Source organism: Dreissena polymorpha, chromosome 5, assembly GCF_020536995.1.
Source record: "Dreissena polymorpha isolate Duluth1 chromosome 5, UMN_Dpol_1.0, whole genome shotgun sequence".
NCBI classification, from domain to species: Eukaryota; Metazoa; Mollusca; class Bivalvia; order Myida; family Dreissenidae; genus Dreissena; species Dreissena polymorpha.
Window position 1 is genome coordinate 8,350,246 of NC_068359.1, and position 18,914 is coordinate 8,369,159.

At 35.2% G+C, this 18,914-nt stretch overlaps 2 protein-coding genes across 6 annotated transcripts in view; one reads left to right on the top strand and one right to left on the bottom strand.

The window, feature by feature from the left end:
• LOC127881012 (isocitrate dehydrogenase [NAD] subunit gamma, mitochondrial-like) overlaps positions 1-4,620 on the bottom strand; it is a 48,403-nt gene extending 43,783 nt beyond the window's left edge. For all 3 annotated transcript variants that reach the window (XM_052428588.1, XM_052428587.1, XM_052428589.1), the window contains exon 1: positions 4,523-4,620. In XM_052428588.1, coding sequence (XP_052284548.1) covers positions 4,523-4,591 — 69 coding nt within the window. In that variant the 5' untranslated portion in view covers positions 4,592-4,620. The remainder of the gene's footprint in view (positions 1-4,522) is intronic.
• LOC127881010 (26S proteasome non-ATPase regulatory subunit 10-like) lies at positions 4,595-18,914 on the top strand. Of its 3 annotated transcripts, none has more exons than XM_052428585.1 (6): positions 4,595-4,689; positions 7,053-7,223; positions 9,801-9,973; positions 12,430-12,581; positions 14,342-14,541; positions 16,484-18,914. In XM_052428585.1, the coding sequence occupies exons 3-6, from the start codon at positions 9,820-9,822 to the stop codon at positions 16,995-16,997; spliced, it is 1,020 nt and encodes a 339-aa protein (XP_052284545.1). In that variant the 5' UTR covers positions 4,595-4,689; positions 7,053-7,223; positions 9,801-9,819; the 3' UTR covers positions 16,998-18,914. The 3 variants fall into 3 exon arrangements, with proteins under 3 accessions (XP_052284545.1, XP_052284544.1, XP_052284546.1); XM_052428584.1 differs by having other exon boundaries at positions 9,817-9,973; XM_052428586.1 differs by having other exon boundaries at positions 9,817-9,973; positions 16,487-18,914.

Genomic DNA, 18,914 nt, shown 5'->3' on the forward strand with positions numbered 1-18,914 from the left:
TTTTCAAACTATTGCAGTGTCCGGTAATCTTGGGCACTTGGTGTAATGACCCCATTTAGGCAAAATTGTAGACATATGGTGTCCAATTAGAGTCAAACTAGAGCTTTGTCACAGCTGTGACCAATACCCCCACATGCCGCATTGACACATAATATTTTGCATGTCGTCTTCACAAAAACCAGCGGACACCATGCTCAATTTCTAAAATGCACTAAGTGACCCCTTGACCTAGTTTTTGACTCAGAAAGGCCCATGTTTTAACTTGGCTTTAAGATCATCTCCATAAAACTTCTGACCAAGTTAGGTGAAGATCGGATGTAAACTACTTGAATTAGAGAGCGGACACCATGCTGAATGTTAAACAAGAGGGCCAAGATGGCCCAATTTCGCTCACCTGAGAGGAGTCAGTTCATTCAATCTTTACCATATGTCAAACTTGACCTATATATTGTCCAGACAAACATCCTGGTCAAGTTTCATCATTATTTCATCTGCGAGTCATGATCAATATATCATGAAGTTTCATGATCCTAGGCGTAAGCATTCTTGAGTTATCATCCAGAAACCATTTTTCTAAGTTGAGTCACCGTGACCTTGACAGCCATTGTGTGAATACGTTATTTGGCACTGTGACTTTGACCTAGTGACCTTATTTGGCACTGTGACTTTGACCTAGTGACCTGATAATCAATAGGGGTCATCTGCGAGTCATGATCAATATACCTATGAATTTTCATGAACCTAGGCATAAGCGTTCTTGAGTTATCATCCGGAAACCATTTTACTATTTCAGGTCACCGTGACCTTGACCTTTGACCTAGTGACGTGAAAATCAATAGGGGTCATCTGCGAGTCATGATCATTGTACCTATGAAGTTTCATGATCCTAAGCATAAGCGTTCTTGAGTTATCATCCAGAAACCATTTTACTATTTCAGGTCACCTGACCTTGACCTTTGACATAGTGACCTGAAAATCAATAGAGGTCATCTACGAGTCATGATCAATGTACCTATGAAGTTTCATGATCCTAGGCCTTAGCGTTCTTGAGTTATCATCCGGAAACCATTTTACTATTTGGGTCATCGTGACCTTGACCTTTGACCTAGTGACCTGAAAATCAATAGGGGCCATCTACGAGTTATGATCAATGTACCTACATGTGAATAAAGTTTCATGATCCAAGGCCTAAGCGTTCAATAATCTAGATAAAACTTCTGACTAAGTTTGGTGAAGATCGGATGAAAACTACATGAATAAGAGAGAGTACACCATGCTGAATGTTAAAAAATGCAACAAGTGAACCAGTGACCTAGTTTTTGACCCGGCAAGGCCCATGTTCGAACGTGGCCTTAGGATCATCTAGATACAACTTCTGACCAAGTTTGGTGAAGATCGGATGAAAACTACTTGAATTAGAGAGCGGACAACATGCTGAATGTTTAAAACGCACCAAGTGACCCCCTGACCTAATTTTTGACTCGGCAAGGCCCATGTTTGAACTTGGCCTAGACATCATGTAGATACAACTTCTGACCAAGTTTGGTGAAGATCGGATGAAAACAACTTGAATTAGAGAGCGGACATGCTGAATGTTTAAAACGCACTAAGTGACCCGTGACCTAGTTTTTGACCCGGCAAGGCCCATGTTCGAACTTGGCCTAGACATCATCTAGATACAACTTCTGACCAAGTGTGGTGAAGATCGGATGAAAACTACTTGAATTAGAGAGCGGACATGCTGAATGTTTAAAACGCACTAAGTGACCCCGTGACCTAGTTTTTGACCCAGCAAGGCCCATGTTCGAACTTGGCCTAGACATCATCTAGATACAATTTCTGACCACGTTTGGTGAATGAAAACTACTTGAATTAGTGAGCGGACACTTAATACGGACCGACCGACAGACCGAACAACCGAGCGACAGATAAGTTCACGTCGTTATACCCCCTAAACTTTGTTTGTGGAGGTATAAAAACATTCCAGAAAATTATTTTAAAAAATCAGTTTGTAAAACCATTCAAATTTAATGTGGATTACTAGTGCTTTTTTCACTAGAAATAAACAAATCTAGTAATAGTGTACAATTATTAAAAAAGTACCTGTATGCATGAAAAAAATGTTTATGCGTAACAGGTTTAATTTTACCACGATCATGCTTCCATAGTTTACAGAAAATATCAAAACAAGGCCATTGCGCATGCGGAGATCATACCAAATGTGGTTTGACAGAATGCATGGTTCAAACAGAAATCTCAAACCTAAATTCAAGCACTTTTCAAGGACTTTTTAAGGCCAAATTTTCATTTTCAAGGCCGATTAACATATATATCATTTATTTGCTTGAACACATTAAACTTATTTCACAATAACTCATACATGTTATTTATTACATACAAATACACGTTATCCATCCTTAACTCAATGAGTCTCACATATGTATTTACTTTTTAAAGTTATTATAAACAAACACATTGTCTCTTTCTATGCTCACATCAAACAGACTAGTTCATTTTATTTAAACATAAGTCAGTTACTATTACATTTTGTATTTCACAGGGCTGTTGTTGTTTATGACTGTTTTAGATTCAACAGTTTTAACAATAGTACCTTCCTGTTTCACCATAAACACATTGCAGGAACCCTGTTTGCTTCTCAATTTCATGTTTTCTTTGTGGGTTTCCTCTTTATAGTGGCTTTTCAAAGCGCTTTCCCCCATTCCCCCGACACCAATGGTCTTCATATAGACCAAACATTGTGCTTTTCGAATGTCATTTGTTTTCTGTACCCAGGAATATTCATAAGTTTCGCGCAAAACATAACGATAAACGTCATTTTGACAACTTGTTTATGACCAGAAAATAGCGCCATGAATATTCATATTTAAAGAATGTTGACGTTTCGTATAAGTGGTAATTATTTAAGCATTTTTCTGCATTTCATCAGTGTTTATGACCAGAAAGTAGCGCCAGGAATATTCAGTTAACCACTCTGCTTTGAAACGACACTACCCCATCGCTGCATTTTGACTCGCGAAAATAAATCACAACGGAGAACCTCTGACCTAGTACACATAATCTGTGACGTGTACACTTAACGTTTCGTACCCAATAGTGTACAAAACTTATATTTCGTACTCAACTTTTTGCGCAAAGGAATTTATGATAAATTTTCGTAATATTTTCCTTAAGAACGATTAAAATTCGTGGCAATGATAAAAGTAATTTTGAACAGAAATAGACATTTTCAAGGCTTTTTTACATGAAATAAGCACTTTTCAAGCACTTTTTCAAGGCCAACCTTAGTTCAAGGGCTTTTCAAGCCTAGGACTCGTTTTCAAGCGCTTTTCAAGCCGTGTGCGAACCCTGGAATGGCGGGAAATGGCAATGTTGTCTGATGCGATATGTTTACAATGTCTAAAAATACCATAACTGATCAGATAATGTGCAACGGAATGCTAAATTACATGTTGGATCTATGAATTTTTTAATTTAAAGTATGAAAACGCTAAAGGCTGCAGGGAATTTGTGATTCATTTCGAATTTATCGTAAGCAGGTCAGTGTTTACGATACATGTATAGGGGTGACGCAACCGCTGTTAAAATGTGATGATCCGATTTTATTTTGTAAGGAATACATACCTTTTAAATCTGTTAATTCTTAAAATTGTGAAATTCCATCTTTCATCACTAAAGAAAACCATTAGTCGTCTGCGAAATTCGCAACTGCGAAGTGGGCAAGATTACTGGACATGCAAGATTGCCGGACTTAACTGTACCGTTAGAGTACCTTACTATCCCTGTGGCTCGGGTACGACTTGCATGTACCCTGGGTACTCATAAGTATACTTACATGTACCCCGGTAACGGTAAATATACTATAACGTACCCCGGAAATTTACCGATATCGGTCGTTGTCGGCTTTTTTTGTAAATCAATTTTATTCAAATTTTTGTCAATTTTCTGTAAAATAACATCTATATTATCGAAACTCATGCTCAAAAAGCATTTTATTTGCAGATTTTTTTAAAAAGAAGTTTAAGATAATCGGTAGCGCGTTTTACAACATCGGATATTGGGCGGGAATACAATTCGGGTACAGTCTAATATCGACCGGGTTCGATTAAGTATATTTACCGTAACCGGGGTACATGTATGATGTAAGTATACTAAGGAGTACCCGGGGTACATGTAAGTAGTACCCGAGACGACAATGACCAATCGAGCATCACTGTGGAGACCCAGGTTCAATTCTGTGAAAGGATTTTTCACATAAGTCCAGTTTGTGGTTGTATACTCATCTAATCGGAAGCTATGAGGAGTTGATAAGTTCAATATAATCAACAGCAAAACAAACGTTTAACTTAACAAGTCTCCCCACCCCACCCACTTAAATTTTAAAACTAAAAAAGGAAATTAAATTGATAATTACCAATCATTCAGTTAAATGCACAAAAGAACGACATAAATCAGTAAAAAAAATAACCAAATTAATTAAAAATAGTAATTTTTTAAGTACTACCCGACAAAGTGGACGCAGATTTAGTAAATGTTTCTGAAGCAAAATCGAACGCCGTATGGAGGCTGCCATTTTCGACCTTGACCTTTGTAGCGATACATACCGAAAGGTTCCAAATATTTTTTGGAGCCATCTGTCAAAATTTAGAGCAAGCTGCAGATGACTTTCAGGTGAATAATGTGGTTAAATACAAGTTGTCATAGCATTTATTGTGTTGTATTTGATGCTAGAGTTGTTATTTAATAGTAGTCTGCAACTTGTATCATTCAAACATTCATTATAGTTAGGTTTTGATGCCAAAAAGTATCAAGGAATTTATCAATTTGCCAATTGATTTGGTAATGGCATGTATTATATATGATGTAATGTTAAAAATAAAATTCTTCAAGTTCAGTAAATGTCATTTTGTCTATATACCATATTCAAACACGTGTATTTTTTAAACAAGCAGCAAGCATAATTTACTACTGTAGGCTTTACCTTAAAAATGTTGAGCTATACATTTAATCGTATTAACAGTGAAAATGATTATCAAAATTGATGTATGCATACAATGAAAATCATTAACATGTTATCATCTAGGGAGGTAACATGTTATCATCTAGGGAGGGTGCTAATTTATTGAAAGGGCACTTCAGAGTGTGCGGTCATATTTACTTTGTGGCATATTTTCCATAAAAAAGCAAAGTATTGAGCCTTTCTTACTTTTATCTATCTATCTATCTATCTATACTGCCAAGCGCCCTTTAGAGCATTATAGGCAGAGGGACATTATCGAGTCCGTTTCCTGGGAAGAACCAGTACTAGGTGTCTATGGAGAAGATAATGAGAATGCTCCCCGAGTGGGGAGCGAACGCACGAACTCCCGATCGCTTTATTACTTTGTACTAATCACTACACACAAAATATACATGTTTTTGCCATTAAAACACACATCCAAGTAAACAAATGCAAGTTTTTTTATTACAATGCTAAAACAGCAAGGTATCAAGCTTTTCTTAGTGTTTCATTACAATGTATATTTCTCATATAACATGTATTTTCATTTAAAACTTATTTTTATAATTAATAAAACTAATTTCACTGGGAAAAAATAAATCAATTTAGTGAAACTTTCAAATGAAATTTCCTGTTCAATAATGTGATCAGATATAAAAACTTAAAAAGGGCATATTTGGGGTCCAAAGGGCTGGGTGGAACCTCAAGGCGGCAGGTTGCTGCGACCCTGGAGTACTGGAGCACTGAATCACAATTGGACCTGCAGAAAAATCGTTATCAATTCCTGATTGCTTAGTATCTTGTATGTTGAATCATTGCTCTTATGGCAATTTGATACATTTATTTAGTTGAGAAACTTTCATAACTTAGTTAATGCAGATTGAATGTTAAAATCAGCCTCCAAAGCGCTGTGTGATTTGGTGGTTGTGTAATACTTGTGTTGCACATTTGATACAAGCTGATGTTTAAATACATAGCTGCTTTAACAATTAACCCAGCCACATTTGCCTACCCACACTTATGAATCAAATATTTGAATAAATAATCAGATTGTCCTTAGAAAAACATTTGCGGAAGAAAACCTGAAAACTATTCACATACTTCCATTTGCAAATGCAGCAAAGGGAAACCACGTCTGTGTGTGAAACAGAGATGTCAAAGCATTTGAATGATTTCAATGGAGCTAAGTAGAAAAAGATCACAAACAACAGCATTTGAAAATTCAACTTGATAACTTGAACCCTTTTCTAGAAAATAGAATTATAAAAGTGTTGGGTTAGATGTGGGACTGAGTGTATAGTAATTTCATATATTTATATAGTAGCAATAAATCTAGTAAAATAATAAATTTATTACATTGTAAATATTTTTATTTAAATAGAAAATATTTACAATGCAAACATTTTTTTTTCAACACTGGCATCCATAATAGCCTCAGGATTCAAACCAGGGACCTATACAAACAAAACTGTTTGTATAGGTCCCTGTTCAAACTTATGCCTACAAAATTACGCATTTTTGCTTATTATACAACAGTTATAGTTAAAGTTACACAGTTATAGATCTTTGAAAATAAAAATTACATAACTTAGCTTTAAAAATAGTGATTGGTTTGGAGGAATTAATTGGTAATTGTCATCATGTTAGCCATATCTTTTTATCAAATGCAAACAACAATGCAGTCATTATTACATTACATCATGTAGTGCTTAAAAGTATTTTTTAAAAATCATTTGAAAAAAGTCATGTAGACCATAAAAATGTGTTAAAATCATTTACGTAATTTATGTAGTTCTTTTAAGTATTCTAATGTACAAAATGACCACAGTTACTCAAGGTAAGAAGTACATGTAAAACAAGAATAAAACTTGAGTTGTGTTAAATCATTAATGAAGTAAAGATCATAATTTCAAAATAACTTAAAGATCTGATCAATCCTCATGAAATAATGACATTAAGGTTATCAGTTAAATGTTCATGAATTATAATGAATTATCAATTTCATTGTGATTCTTATCTAAACCATTCTTTGCAGGAACAGTCAGTAGCCTTAGGCAGACTGGCATGATGTGAAGACAGATGGTCCATTGATAATGAAGCATCGTGCAACTGAATGGTTTATCTTTTGAAGTTCTTAAATCATGGCCTCTGTTTATCTGGTCACAGTTGGAATCATTCATTCAAGCCCTTATGTCAGTTGAAACAGGTATGTTTTCCTGCTTTTTTATTTGAAAAAAAAACAGATCTAGATTTATATTTGAATTTTCACTCATTTAGAACTTTTTTAATGTAATTAATGCAGTCTGTAATTGTGATCTTTTGTGGGGGGGGGGTTGAAAATATATTTGCTAATTAAAAACCTTAATGCTTATATCATAGGACCACTCGATACAACGTTTTATGATGAGTTCTAGTGACTATTTTTCAGGCCCGTACCCAGGCACTGGGCCCAGGGGCCCGGGCCCCCCCAGCTGGCTGTCGAGTTATGATATTTTAATAATGGGTCTACTGCAAATTTTCTCACATGAAAGGGCCCACAGTACACTTCCCTGCAATACAAATGTGCAGATTTGTTTTATTGCCCCTGATACACAAGGGGATTAGCGCTAATTTACTCGCCAGTGGAGATAAGCCCCTAGGCATTGTTTTCTTATCACCTTGTACACACATCCCCGATCTGTCAATTACCCATTGTGCTCAATGCTTCATCTGTTGATAGTGGGTGTAACATGTCTTTTAATTGGACAAGGAAAGAGAAACAGCGAATGGATGGAACTGTTACAGAAGGTCGTAGGTCTGAACGATAATAATGTTTTCTCTTTTGAATTCTAACCTCCTCTAGAGTCATAGCTTATTAAACATTTCTGTGAAAACTGTCTTGTAGATGATAAACATTTTATAATGAATTTACTTTGAAATTTTATATAGAGGAGGTTTGATTTGAAAGAGAAAATACTAGTAGGTTATATGTCAGTTACTGACATATAACCATAGTAGTATTTTCTCTTTCAAATCAAACCTCCTCTACAGTCATACTTTATGTTAAATTTCATAATAAAGGTTTTTTAGTTTCAATGGTTGCTTTTACTTCTTTATAAAGTGTAATACATTTCTGAAATCTAAAGCTTTAAACATGTGTGTGAATTGCACACCAAGGGATCGTTGATAAAGCATGTCACGCTTTTTTTTAAACCATTTTTACCCCGGCATGTCACAAACTGTTACAAAATCTTGGACCCCCTTCCCTAAAGTACGTCACAAACTCGCACTTTCAAACATTTTTTTAAAATTCATACTTAATTTAAATTTAATCTAAAACTCAATTCACTATTAAACCGTATTAAAATTTCACTTACTGGTAAAAGAACTTTCACATTACAGGCTTTTATAACTGTAGGGTTGTTACGATGAGCAGTATGAATATTTATCCACGTGTTTACCTCTAATAAAAACGAAATTATAATTAAGATTTTCTTTCAACCCTTTACTAACTAAAAATGGAACAGTCCAATTATTTCGTCATTGAAATCTGTGTGGAGGTTGTGCCAATTGAATAAGCCGGCCCAGCCAAGTTGCCTATTAAACATTCGAACAACAGAATCAGGAGATACGCAATTCGTCTTATTTTGACATAAAACTAATTCAAATGTTTCACAAATTTTTGAAAATTATTTTTAAATTCTACTAAAGAAATAATAAATAAATTATACATTTTTTTTTAAATAAATGTGTGACATCACACATGGCCTGACTCCCCTCCCCCATGTCACAAACTGTCACTTTCTTACTCATCCTCCCCCCACCTGGAGCGTGACATACTTTATGGACAGCCGTAATGGTTAAAGCTTTAGACTTCAGAAAGGTGCTGATTTACTTGTTATATATCCATAAATTTATAACGCAACATATGTTTCTATATGCATTAAAACTCACCTTGAACAGTGCCTAATAAAAAAAAATCTATTCGGGAGGGCCAACCCCTCCCGCACCCTCCCCGTTTGGGCCCCCCCAGTCAACATTTCCTGGGTACGGCCCTGATTTTTAGACAGATGGGACCATGTTTATTGTGATTTTTTTCTTCTGAGGTTAACTCTATTTATTGTTTTCACATTTTTTTAGTATCGAGTGATTATTGTTTATGAACACTTCTTTAAGTAAATTTTTGCATTTGATGACATTGAAACTTGTAATGAAGTTGATGAATATCGACAAAGTAACGTATATACACACTTATGCACTTACATTTGCATTTAAGAAATTACAAAGAAATTACAAAGAAACATATTGAAATGTTGTATTTGGTTTGATAGAAGATATTGATGAAGATACAAAATGAGTTATTCACATATTGGATTCCAATTTTTGAATGAATGTAGTTGAAGAACTGAAATATTGGATACAAATTATCCAACAGTTCTTACTTTGTTTTGTTAATTGTAGTAATATCATGCTACAGTCAAATTTTCTGGTAACGTAAGTTGTTTCAAAGCAAACAACTTAAAATGAATATTATATGAATATATTACTTTAATGGTTGAAAAACAAACAAAGTTATTATGGCAATTACATAATGACCATCATTATCTTAAACAAACCTTGAATGTATACATGTACCTACGTTTACATCTTGTATGCTCATATTCTGTTTTATGTACTGTGAAAACGTATAACTATAAAAATACTAAGCTTACACTTTTAACTTCCAGTTAACATTAGTAAATGTCAGCTAGCCTTGAGTATATTACTCAAAATTTCCATTAATACATGCAGTGTTGGTGTTTAGAAATATTACTTAACAGAGAATGGAGTACCATGGAATGCTGAACCAACGCGTCTTGACCGCCATGCAGAAAAGAGATATTGAGAAAGTCCAGCAACTGCTATTGATGCCAAATTACGACCTTAACTATGCTTCACAGAAACGAATAACACCTTTGATTCTTGCATCCCAGTTGGGTAACGTATCTCTTTAACTTTTTAACCAGGTTTTCAACAATGAAAAAAGCTAGCTATTAGATTGAGGTTTGGACTATCAGGCAGATGGTATGGTGGGGGCATTTCAAACAGGTGCTCTCCAATCAATAACTTAAATTTTCATTGACCAATCTTAATGACACTTTAGATGTATCAAACTTCTATGGAGACCTAGATATGGATTGCTTTTTGGACAAGTCATGGTCACTGGTTGGGAATGTACCAGTATATGTGGTATGTTGCGTCAAGGTCATTGTAATTGTTCTAAAAAGATAATTAGTTCTCTGTCAATATCTTAAGTTTGAATAGACCAATCTTGATGAAACTTTAGGTATAATTAGCTTGTAAGGAGACCTTGCTATGGTTTGTAATTCGGGCTTAAAAGGAGACCTTGCTATGGGTTGTAATTCGGGCTTGTAAGGAGACCTTGCTATGGGTTGTAATTAGCTTGTAAGGAGACCTTGCTATGGGTTGTAATTAGCTTGTAAGGAGACCTTGCTATGGGTTGTAACTTGCTTGTAAGGAGACCTTGCTATGGGTTGTAATTAGCTTGTAAGGAGACCTTGCTATGGGTTGTAATTAGCTTGTAAGGAGACCTTGCTATGGGTTGTAATTCGGGCTTGTAAGGAGACTTTGCTATGGGTTGTAATTAGCTTGTAAGGAGACCTTGCTATGGGTTGTAATTAGCTTGTAAGGAGACCTTGCTATGGGTTGTAATTAGCTTGTAAGGAGACCTTGCTATGGGTTGTAATTAGCTTGTAAGGAGACCTTGCTATGGGTTGTAATTAGCTTGTAAGGAGACCTTGCTATGGGTTGTAATTCGGGCTTGTAAAGAGACCTTGCTATGGGTTGTAATTAGCTTGTAAGAAGACCTTGCTATGGGTTGTAATTTGCTTGTAAGGAGACCTTGCTATGGGTTGTAACTTGCTTGTAAAGAGACCTTGCTATGGGTTGTAACTTGCTTGTAAGGAGACCTTGCTATGTGTTGTAATTAGCTTGTAAGGAGACCTTGCAATGGGTTGTAACTTGCTTGTAAGGATACCTTGCTATGGGTTGTAATTAGCTTGTAAGGAGACCTTGCTATGGGTTGTAACTTGCTTGTAAGGAGACCTTGCTATGGGTTGTAACTTGCTTGTAAGGAGACCTTGCTATGGGTTGTAACTTGCTTGTAAGGAGACCTTGTTATGGGTTGTAATAAGGACTTGTCAGGTCAAGGTCAATGTCACTGTTATTAAAATTAGGGAAACAGTTTCTGCTCAATAACTTTATTTTTGAGTAGGTATTGTATCAAATGTTGTATGTAGGTTGCTTATTTTAAGACATTGCAGAGAAGTTTATTAAGGGCCAGTCCAGTAAAGGTCAAGGTCACAGTTACGAACAATAAAAAAAAACAAGATTTCTGCATAATAACTTAAAAATTGGAAAGAGATATTGATCTAAAAATCGTATACTGGTAGCTTACATTTATAACTAGGTTGGAATTACATTACTTTTTGAAATAAATAAAAAATTAAATGTTGAAAACCTGGTTTTCTGGTATTGCCATGTATATTGCTTTTCCTGTTCTATGGCATGTTGCATTCTTTTGATAGAAAGAAAATGATCATTTTTGTTTGTGACATAATATCTGGGTGGCATGATGTCACTTTTTTGCTGCTGGGACAAGTGGGCGAATCTGCTGGGCGTTTTGACATGGCGAACGCAATTCAAAATTCACTTATTATTTTTAAAGTTTTGTTTACGAGGGGTTTAGAGCAAGACAATAATAAACCTAGTGAGGATGACGTTTTTGTATGCTTACTTTTTTACTCAACTTCTTTGTCGGTTAAACGTGCGAACATAAACTGCTTTTAATTTTTTACTCAGCGATGTTGGACTTCAGATGTGTGAACAAATATCCTTTGCCCTTACGCAGCGGGAAATAATGACATAGTCGATTAAAGTCAATTAACAACTACATTAAACAATGCCGCCTTTTCGGTTTGACCGCGAACATGAGACAATCGATATGATAACAGGACCCCTGTTAATTGATCGATTTTGACACGGAGCGTAGTCTGCCTATTCGGGTTAGGCATTGTCATGGAGACGCTGCAGATATACACAGATTCGAGGTGCAGTTTAGCCTAAGATAAGGTACATGTATATATGGATTTTGTAAATTCCGGGACATTTGACATATTTTTAGGACAGCGGGACAAGTTCTTCATTTCCGGGACTGCCCGGGACAATCCGGGACGTATGGCATGTATGCATGGTGATATGCCTTTACGTTTGTGAGATCATATACAACTGACATTGAGAAAATCCTTGACAAGTGGGATCTCACATATAGCTGACAGTAGCTGTTACATGATTCTTTTCTTTTTGTCATGTCATATATGCTGTTCAACCTGATAGAATCCATTTTAAGTTTCTGTCATGGGTTTCTGTTTCAGGGTTATTTACAGTGTGTAAGAAACTGGTGACCTTGAAGGTGGATCTAGGTCTCAATGACCTTGATGGCAGGACGGCACTGCATCATTCTTGTTACCACGGGAACAAAGATGTTGCGGACCTGCTTATAAAAGCTGGGGCTAATATAAGTGTTGTAAGTTGTATACTATACTGAGTACAGTTGATGGTGTAAGCCATCCAGGGCTTTCATTAACAGTTGTATGGGAGTAATGTACTCTTATGTAATGGGACTTCTAAATTGCAGCATTGAAAGTTCTAGGACTTCTCCAATTGCAGCCATGAAAGTTATAGTACTTCCTCAATTGCAGCTATGAAAATTCTAGGACGTCTTAAGTTGCAGCCATGAAAATTCTAGGACTTTGTAAGTTGCAGCCATGAAAGTTCTAGGACTTTCTCAGTTGCTGCCATACAATTTCTAGGACTTCCTAAATTGCAGCCATGAAAATTCTCAGAATTCCTGCATTGAAGCTATGAAAATTTTAGGACTTTATAAATTGCAGCCATGAAAATTATAGGACTTTCTAAGTTGAAGCCATGAAAATTCTAGGACTTTCTCAGTTGCTGCCATACAATTTCTAGGACTTCCTAAATTGCAGCCATGAAAATTCTCAGAATTCTTGCATTGAAGCCATGAACATTCTAGGACTTTCTAAAGTGCAACCATTAAAGTTTTAGGACTTCCTTAGTTGAAGCCATGAAAGTTCTAGGACATACTTAATGGCAGTCTTGGAGGTTTGAGGACTTCTTGAATTGCAGCCATGAAAATTCTATGACTTCCTTAATGGCAGCTATGAAAGTTTTAGGACTTCCTTAATTGCAGCAATGAAAGTTCTAGGACTTCCTAAATTGCAGCCATGAAAATTCTATGACTTCCTTAATTGCAGCCATGAAAGTTCTAAGACTTCCTAAATTGCAGCCATGGAAGGTCTATAGTGTAAGGAGAAAAAGGGCAGAAATATGAAAGTTTTTCATCTAAACATAAAGTTCTTTAACTTAATTAATTCACATGTGAACCTGTGATGAAAAAGATGTATATCCTTAAACAAACCCTTGTTTGCTTAAATTTTATGTTTAAAATGTGTTATGAGCAAAGATTCAGAACTAAGACCAGGACAATCAAACCTCCAGATTTCAAGAGGATATATACATGTGTCTACAGCAACAAAAAACTTTCTTAAATAAACATATTTATTTTCATAACTTGGGGAGAAATTAGTCATGCAATAAACATATAAAATATTCAGCATGAAAGTTTTAACACATCCCCATAATTGTTAAATGATTAATTTTCATTCATCACAACAACATGCTCATTTTAAAATCACAAACAAAGTTCAGACCTGTGTGCTTTGTTATTAAATATTTGAACTGATAAACTCTTAATTTCCCCATTTGATGATTAACTTCAATTATAAATTAATTTAACTATGATTGGCAGATGTTAAGCCATCAATATTTCATGCTGCCGTTCTCCCCAATATCTCTGATTTAAGTTAGGACAGTTGTCAGTTACTGGCATAAGCATATGCACTAAGCACCAGGTCAGCAAGGAAAAGTGAAAAGGTTATTTAGAGCTGCAGTAACAGAAAAACTGTTGAAAATTAAAAAAAAAATTAAAACGAAAGTGCTTATGTCATGTCATATATTTTGATATAAATACAAATACTGACTTTATTCACACAGGGCTTATTAGTATAATGTATTACTTATTTATTCCGTCATCAACTTGTGCTTGTCCTTTATCTATTTATAGTATATAAGATTAGCACATTTTTGCAAAACACGATAAATTTTACTGTAAATCCTTGGACAAATAATTGTAGACAAACAGAGAGGATGACAAAACAATGCTTTTGCAATTGGTCAATTAACCCAAATTGTCTGTATTTAAAGGTAAGCAACGAAGGTGACACACCACTACACGAAGCAATCAGCTCTGGTCACTTTGACACAGTTGAGCTGCTGATACAAGCAGGAAGTGATGTCAACCGTCCTAACCATGTGACAGGAAGTGCTCCACTTGACCTTGCCGTGCTTCATGAGAGGTCAGAGGTCACACGATTACTGATCAAGAATGGGGCAAACGTCCACTAGTGAGTTAAATAATCTTATGCCATCAACACTCCTGCATTGACAAAATAATAACCAGTTGTTTAAATGAATCTGTATTTTCACTTTGTTAGAAACAGCAAACATGTTCATTTAAAAGACCTGATTTGATGTTTCTTTGTCTTTTGATTATTCTCAAAAATAAAAATAATATAATATTAAAGAGTAAAAAACAAACAAGTTGTTTGTATTACATGAAAACTTAAGCTTCTTGCCATGGCTTGATATTTAAGTTTTCTTTGGCTCAATAAACATATCTGTATTACTTACCAAGTATTCTATTTGTGTACTTAAATATTAATAAATTGATATTATTATATAAAAAAATAAAAGTTTAACAGAATAAGGACAACATTCACTGTAAAGTGACATGACTGTGTTATTGTGTATTAAGTATATTTAGAAAAATATATTAATAAAAATAATATGAGTAGGACTCGTACTGTAGGAGTGCTGTACAAGAATGTTACAATAATGCTTTTATCTTTATAATGTTCTGTGAATGGCAGTAATTAATTAAAATAAGTGTTTTTGGCCTAATGTAAGGTTGCATCTGGAACAAAAACCACCACCCTTGTGAGTCAGAATTTAACAAATTTATTGCTCAACATTACTGGTTTTTGCTCAGTCTGGGCCAACAAAATATTAGTTCTGAAAAAGCTAAACAAGAAATTCTGAAAGTAAGTGACATGTAAAAATGTACTCCTGTTCTTAATATTGGTTTCTTGGTAAACAAAAATATAAATAGTTGTATGACATATTGTCTGTTTAAAGATGTATTTTCTGTTTAATTTAAAATCCTAAAAAACAGAGAATTTTTCATAATCTATATTCGGTGTAAGCAGTAATTACAAACCTTCAAAAGATAAATGCATTCTTGTCAAGTACTGGTTTGGCAGCAATGGCTAAATTTGGTAGTTTTGTAACTACTATTTCTGTTACTATTGAATTATATACTAGAGTATTACAGACACTTCTTAAGGTCAGGAAAACAATGACTTTTTAGGGAATCAGTTTGACTGAACAAGTGGCCTTAAAAGTGAATGTCCAGCCCTAAATCATATGTGCAGTGTTCTGAAAAAATAGGGCTTAATGCATGTGCGTACTGTATACAGCCCGATTAGCCTGCACAATGTGCACAGGCTATTCAGGGACAACACTGTCTTCATTCATGGAATGTTTGTCTCTTCTAAATGAAAATCCAGGTTAAGTAGAAAGTTTTGTCCCTGATAAGCCTGTGCAAACTGCACAGGCTATTGTTGGACAACAGTTTACATTCATGCCAGGCTATTGTTGGACAACACTTTACATTCATGCCAGGCTATTGTTGGACAACACTTTACATTCATGCCAGGCTATTGTTGGACAACACTTTACATTCATGCCAGGCTATTGTTGGACAACACTTTACATCCATGCCAGGCTATTGTTGGACAATACTTTACATTCATGCCAGGCTATTGTTGGACAACACTTTACAATCATGCCAGGCTATTGTTGGACAACACTTTACATTCATGCCAGGCTATTGTTGGACAACACTTTACATTCATGCACTTACCCTGGTTTTATCAGGCTATTGTTGGACAACACTTAACATTCATGCCAGGCTATTGTTGGACAACACTTTACATTCATGCCAGGCTATTGTTGGACAACACTTTACATTCATGCCAGGCTATTGTTGGACAACACTTTACATTCATGCCAGGCTATTGTTGGACAACACTTTACATTCATGCCAGGCTATTGTTGGACAACACTTTACATTCATGCACTTACCCTGTGCAGGCTATTGTTGGACAACACTTTACATTCATGAACTTACCCTGGTACTGCGCAGGCTATTGTTGGACAACACTTTAAATTCATGCACTTACCCTGGCTTTATCAGAGCGCTGTTCATATTTATGATATGTCTTTTAGTAGGTCCCGGGCAAAAGAAACAGCTCTGCATTACGCAGTTCAAGTTGCCTCCATGGACATCATCCAACAACTGTTAGATGCTGGTGCTGATTTGAATTCCCTGAACAACATCGGAGAATCACCGCTAACTGTTGCAATTCAGGAACGCAAACTTTCGGTTGTGAAATTTCTTGTTGAAACCGGTTGTAGGTTGGACCATACAGATTCTTTGTCGCCCATGTATATAGCGTGTCGACAGAACAGTCAGGACATCATTTGTTTTCTCTTGTCAGAAGGTTTCAATGTTAGTGCTGATAGATATTTGATGAGATATACATATCTACACTTAGTGGAAAGTAACCCTCAGTTGTTGGAGGCTATATTCCACCGAATTGAAAATCCAGCGTCATTGAAGGAACACTGTAGAACTGTAATAAGAAAAGCCTTGCGACCGAATATGATGGGAAAAATTACCAAATTGAGTTTGCCAAAGTTAATGAAAGTTTGGATACAAACTGATAACATATACAGTTAAAGCATTGACAAAAAAAGATTTTGGGCGATTTTCAGCATTTTATTTTGCACCAATCATGTTATATGACATCTTGTTAATACATGTAGTTAATTGTTAGTGTGTTTGTATTTCTGAAAGTCCCAACAAACCCGAGGGCATTAACCTTTTATACTTATTCCTTTTAATTTGTGTTTTTATGTGTGCTCTTTTTATATAGATTTTTGAGAGTTTATTATGATATTTGTTTCATTAATGAGTTTATGTAAGATTTGTTAGTACATTTTCATGAAAATTATGTAAAAAGTACATGATGTTTGTTAGCTAGTATCTTCAGCTTTAGTATTTTTGTCTTGACCAAATAAGAGCCAGATATGGCAAATAGGAATTGAGGTGAAATAGGCTCAGAAGTGACAGGTTATGTAAATATGACCAGCAATTGTTGCTTACAAAAGGATAAATTATGCCAGGAAAATGTTACTGAGTAAGGCACTTTATAATTAATAATTTAGATGAATTTGTTGATAATGTTCCAGTAATATAATGATGTTTTTTGTTCTAGTCATTTGGAATCATTAGTTAATTTCGTATCAGTTAATGCATACATACTCTTAATAATTTGAATCATGTTCTGAATCAGTTAACGCATACATACTCTAATAATTTGAGCCGTGTTCTGTATCAGTTAATGCATACATACTTTAATAATTTGAGTCGTGTTCTGTATCAGTTAATGCATACATACTCTAATAATTTGAGTCATGTTCTGTTTTAGTTAATGCATACATACTCTAATAATTTGAGTCGTGTTCTGTATCAGTTAATGCATACATACTCTAATAATTTGAGTCGTGTTCTGTATTAGTTAATGCATACATACTCTAATAATTTGAGTCGTGTTCTGTATTAGTTAATGCATACATACTCTTAATAATTTGAGTCGTGTTCTGTATCAGTTAATGCATACATACTCTTAATAATTTGTGTTCTGAGAAAACTGGGCATAGGCTCATCGGGGATGACATTTTCCGCTGTTATAACATTTTTCGTTGAAATGGACTCTCTTCTTTGAAAAAATCCAATTTAGGCGGAAAGTGTTGTCCCTGATTAGCCTGTGCGGACTGCTAATCTGGGACGACACTTTACGCACATTATGCCCAGTTTTCTCAGAAAACAACTCAGTTTTAGCTCGACTATTATATATGAAATACATATAGTGGAGCTATCCTACTCACCCCGGCGTCGGCGTTAGTGTTAGCGTGCAAATGTTAAAGTTTTCGTACTACCCGAATTATTTTCATTGTCCCTTGACATATTGCTTTCATATTTTGCATAGTTGTTTACCAACATGACCCCAATCTATAAACAAGAGCAGACAACTCTATCAAGCATTTTGTTATAATTATGGCCCCTTTTCCACTTAGAATATGCAGCAAATATTAAAGTTTTCGTACTACCCCATTTATTTTCATTGTCCCTTGACATATTGCTTTCATATTTTGCATACTTGTTTACCAACATCACCCCAACCTATAAACAAGAGCAGACAACTCTATCAAGCATTTTGTCATAATTATTGCCCCTTTTATACTTTGAATAAAAATATTATTGATAAATCTATGTTAAAGTTTGTGTACTACTCCAAATATTTCCTATATCCTTTGACATATTGCTTTTATATGTTGCATACTTGTTTACCAACATGACCCCAACCTATAAACAAGAGAAGACCACTGTATCAAGCATTTTGACATAATTATGGCCCCTTTTACACTTAGATAATTGAACATTTTGCTTAAATTGCCATAACTTCTTTATTTATGATCACATTTTATTATTACTTTGACAAAACAACACTTACCTGAATACCACAATGGATTCCACCCAAACAATACCCCATACCCCTACCCAGAATTCCTTCCCCCCCCCCCCCCAACCTTC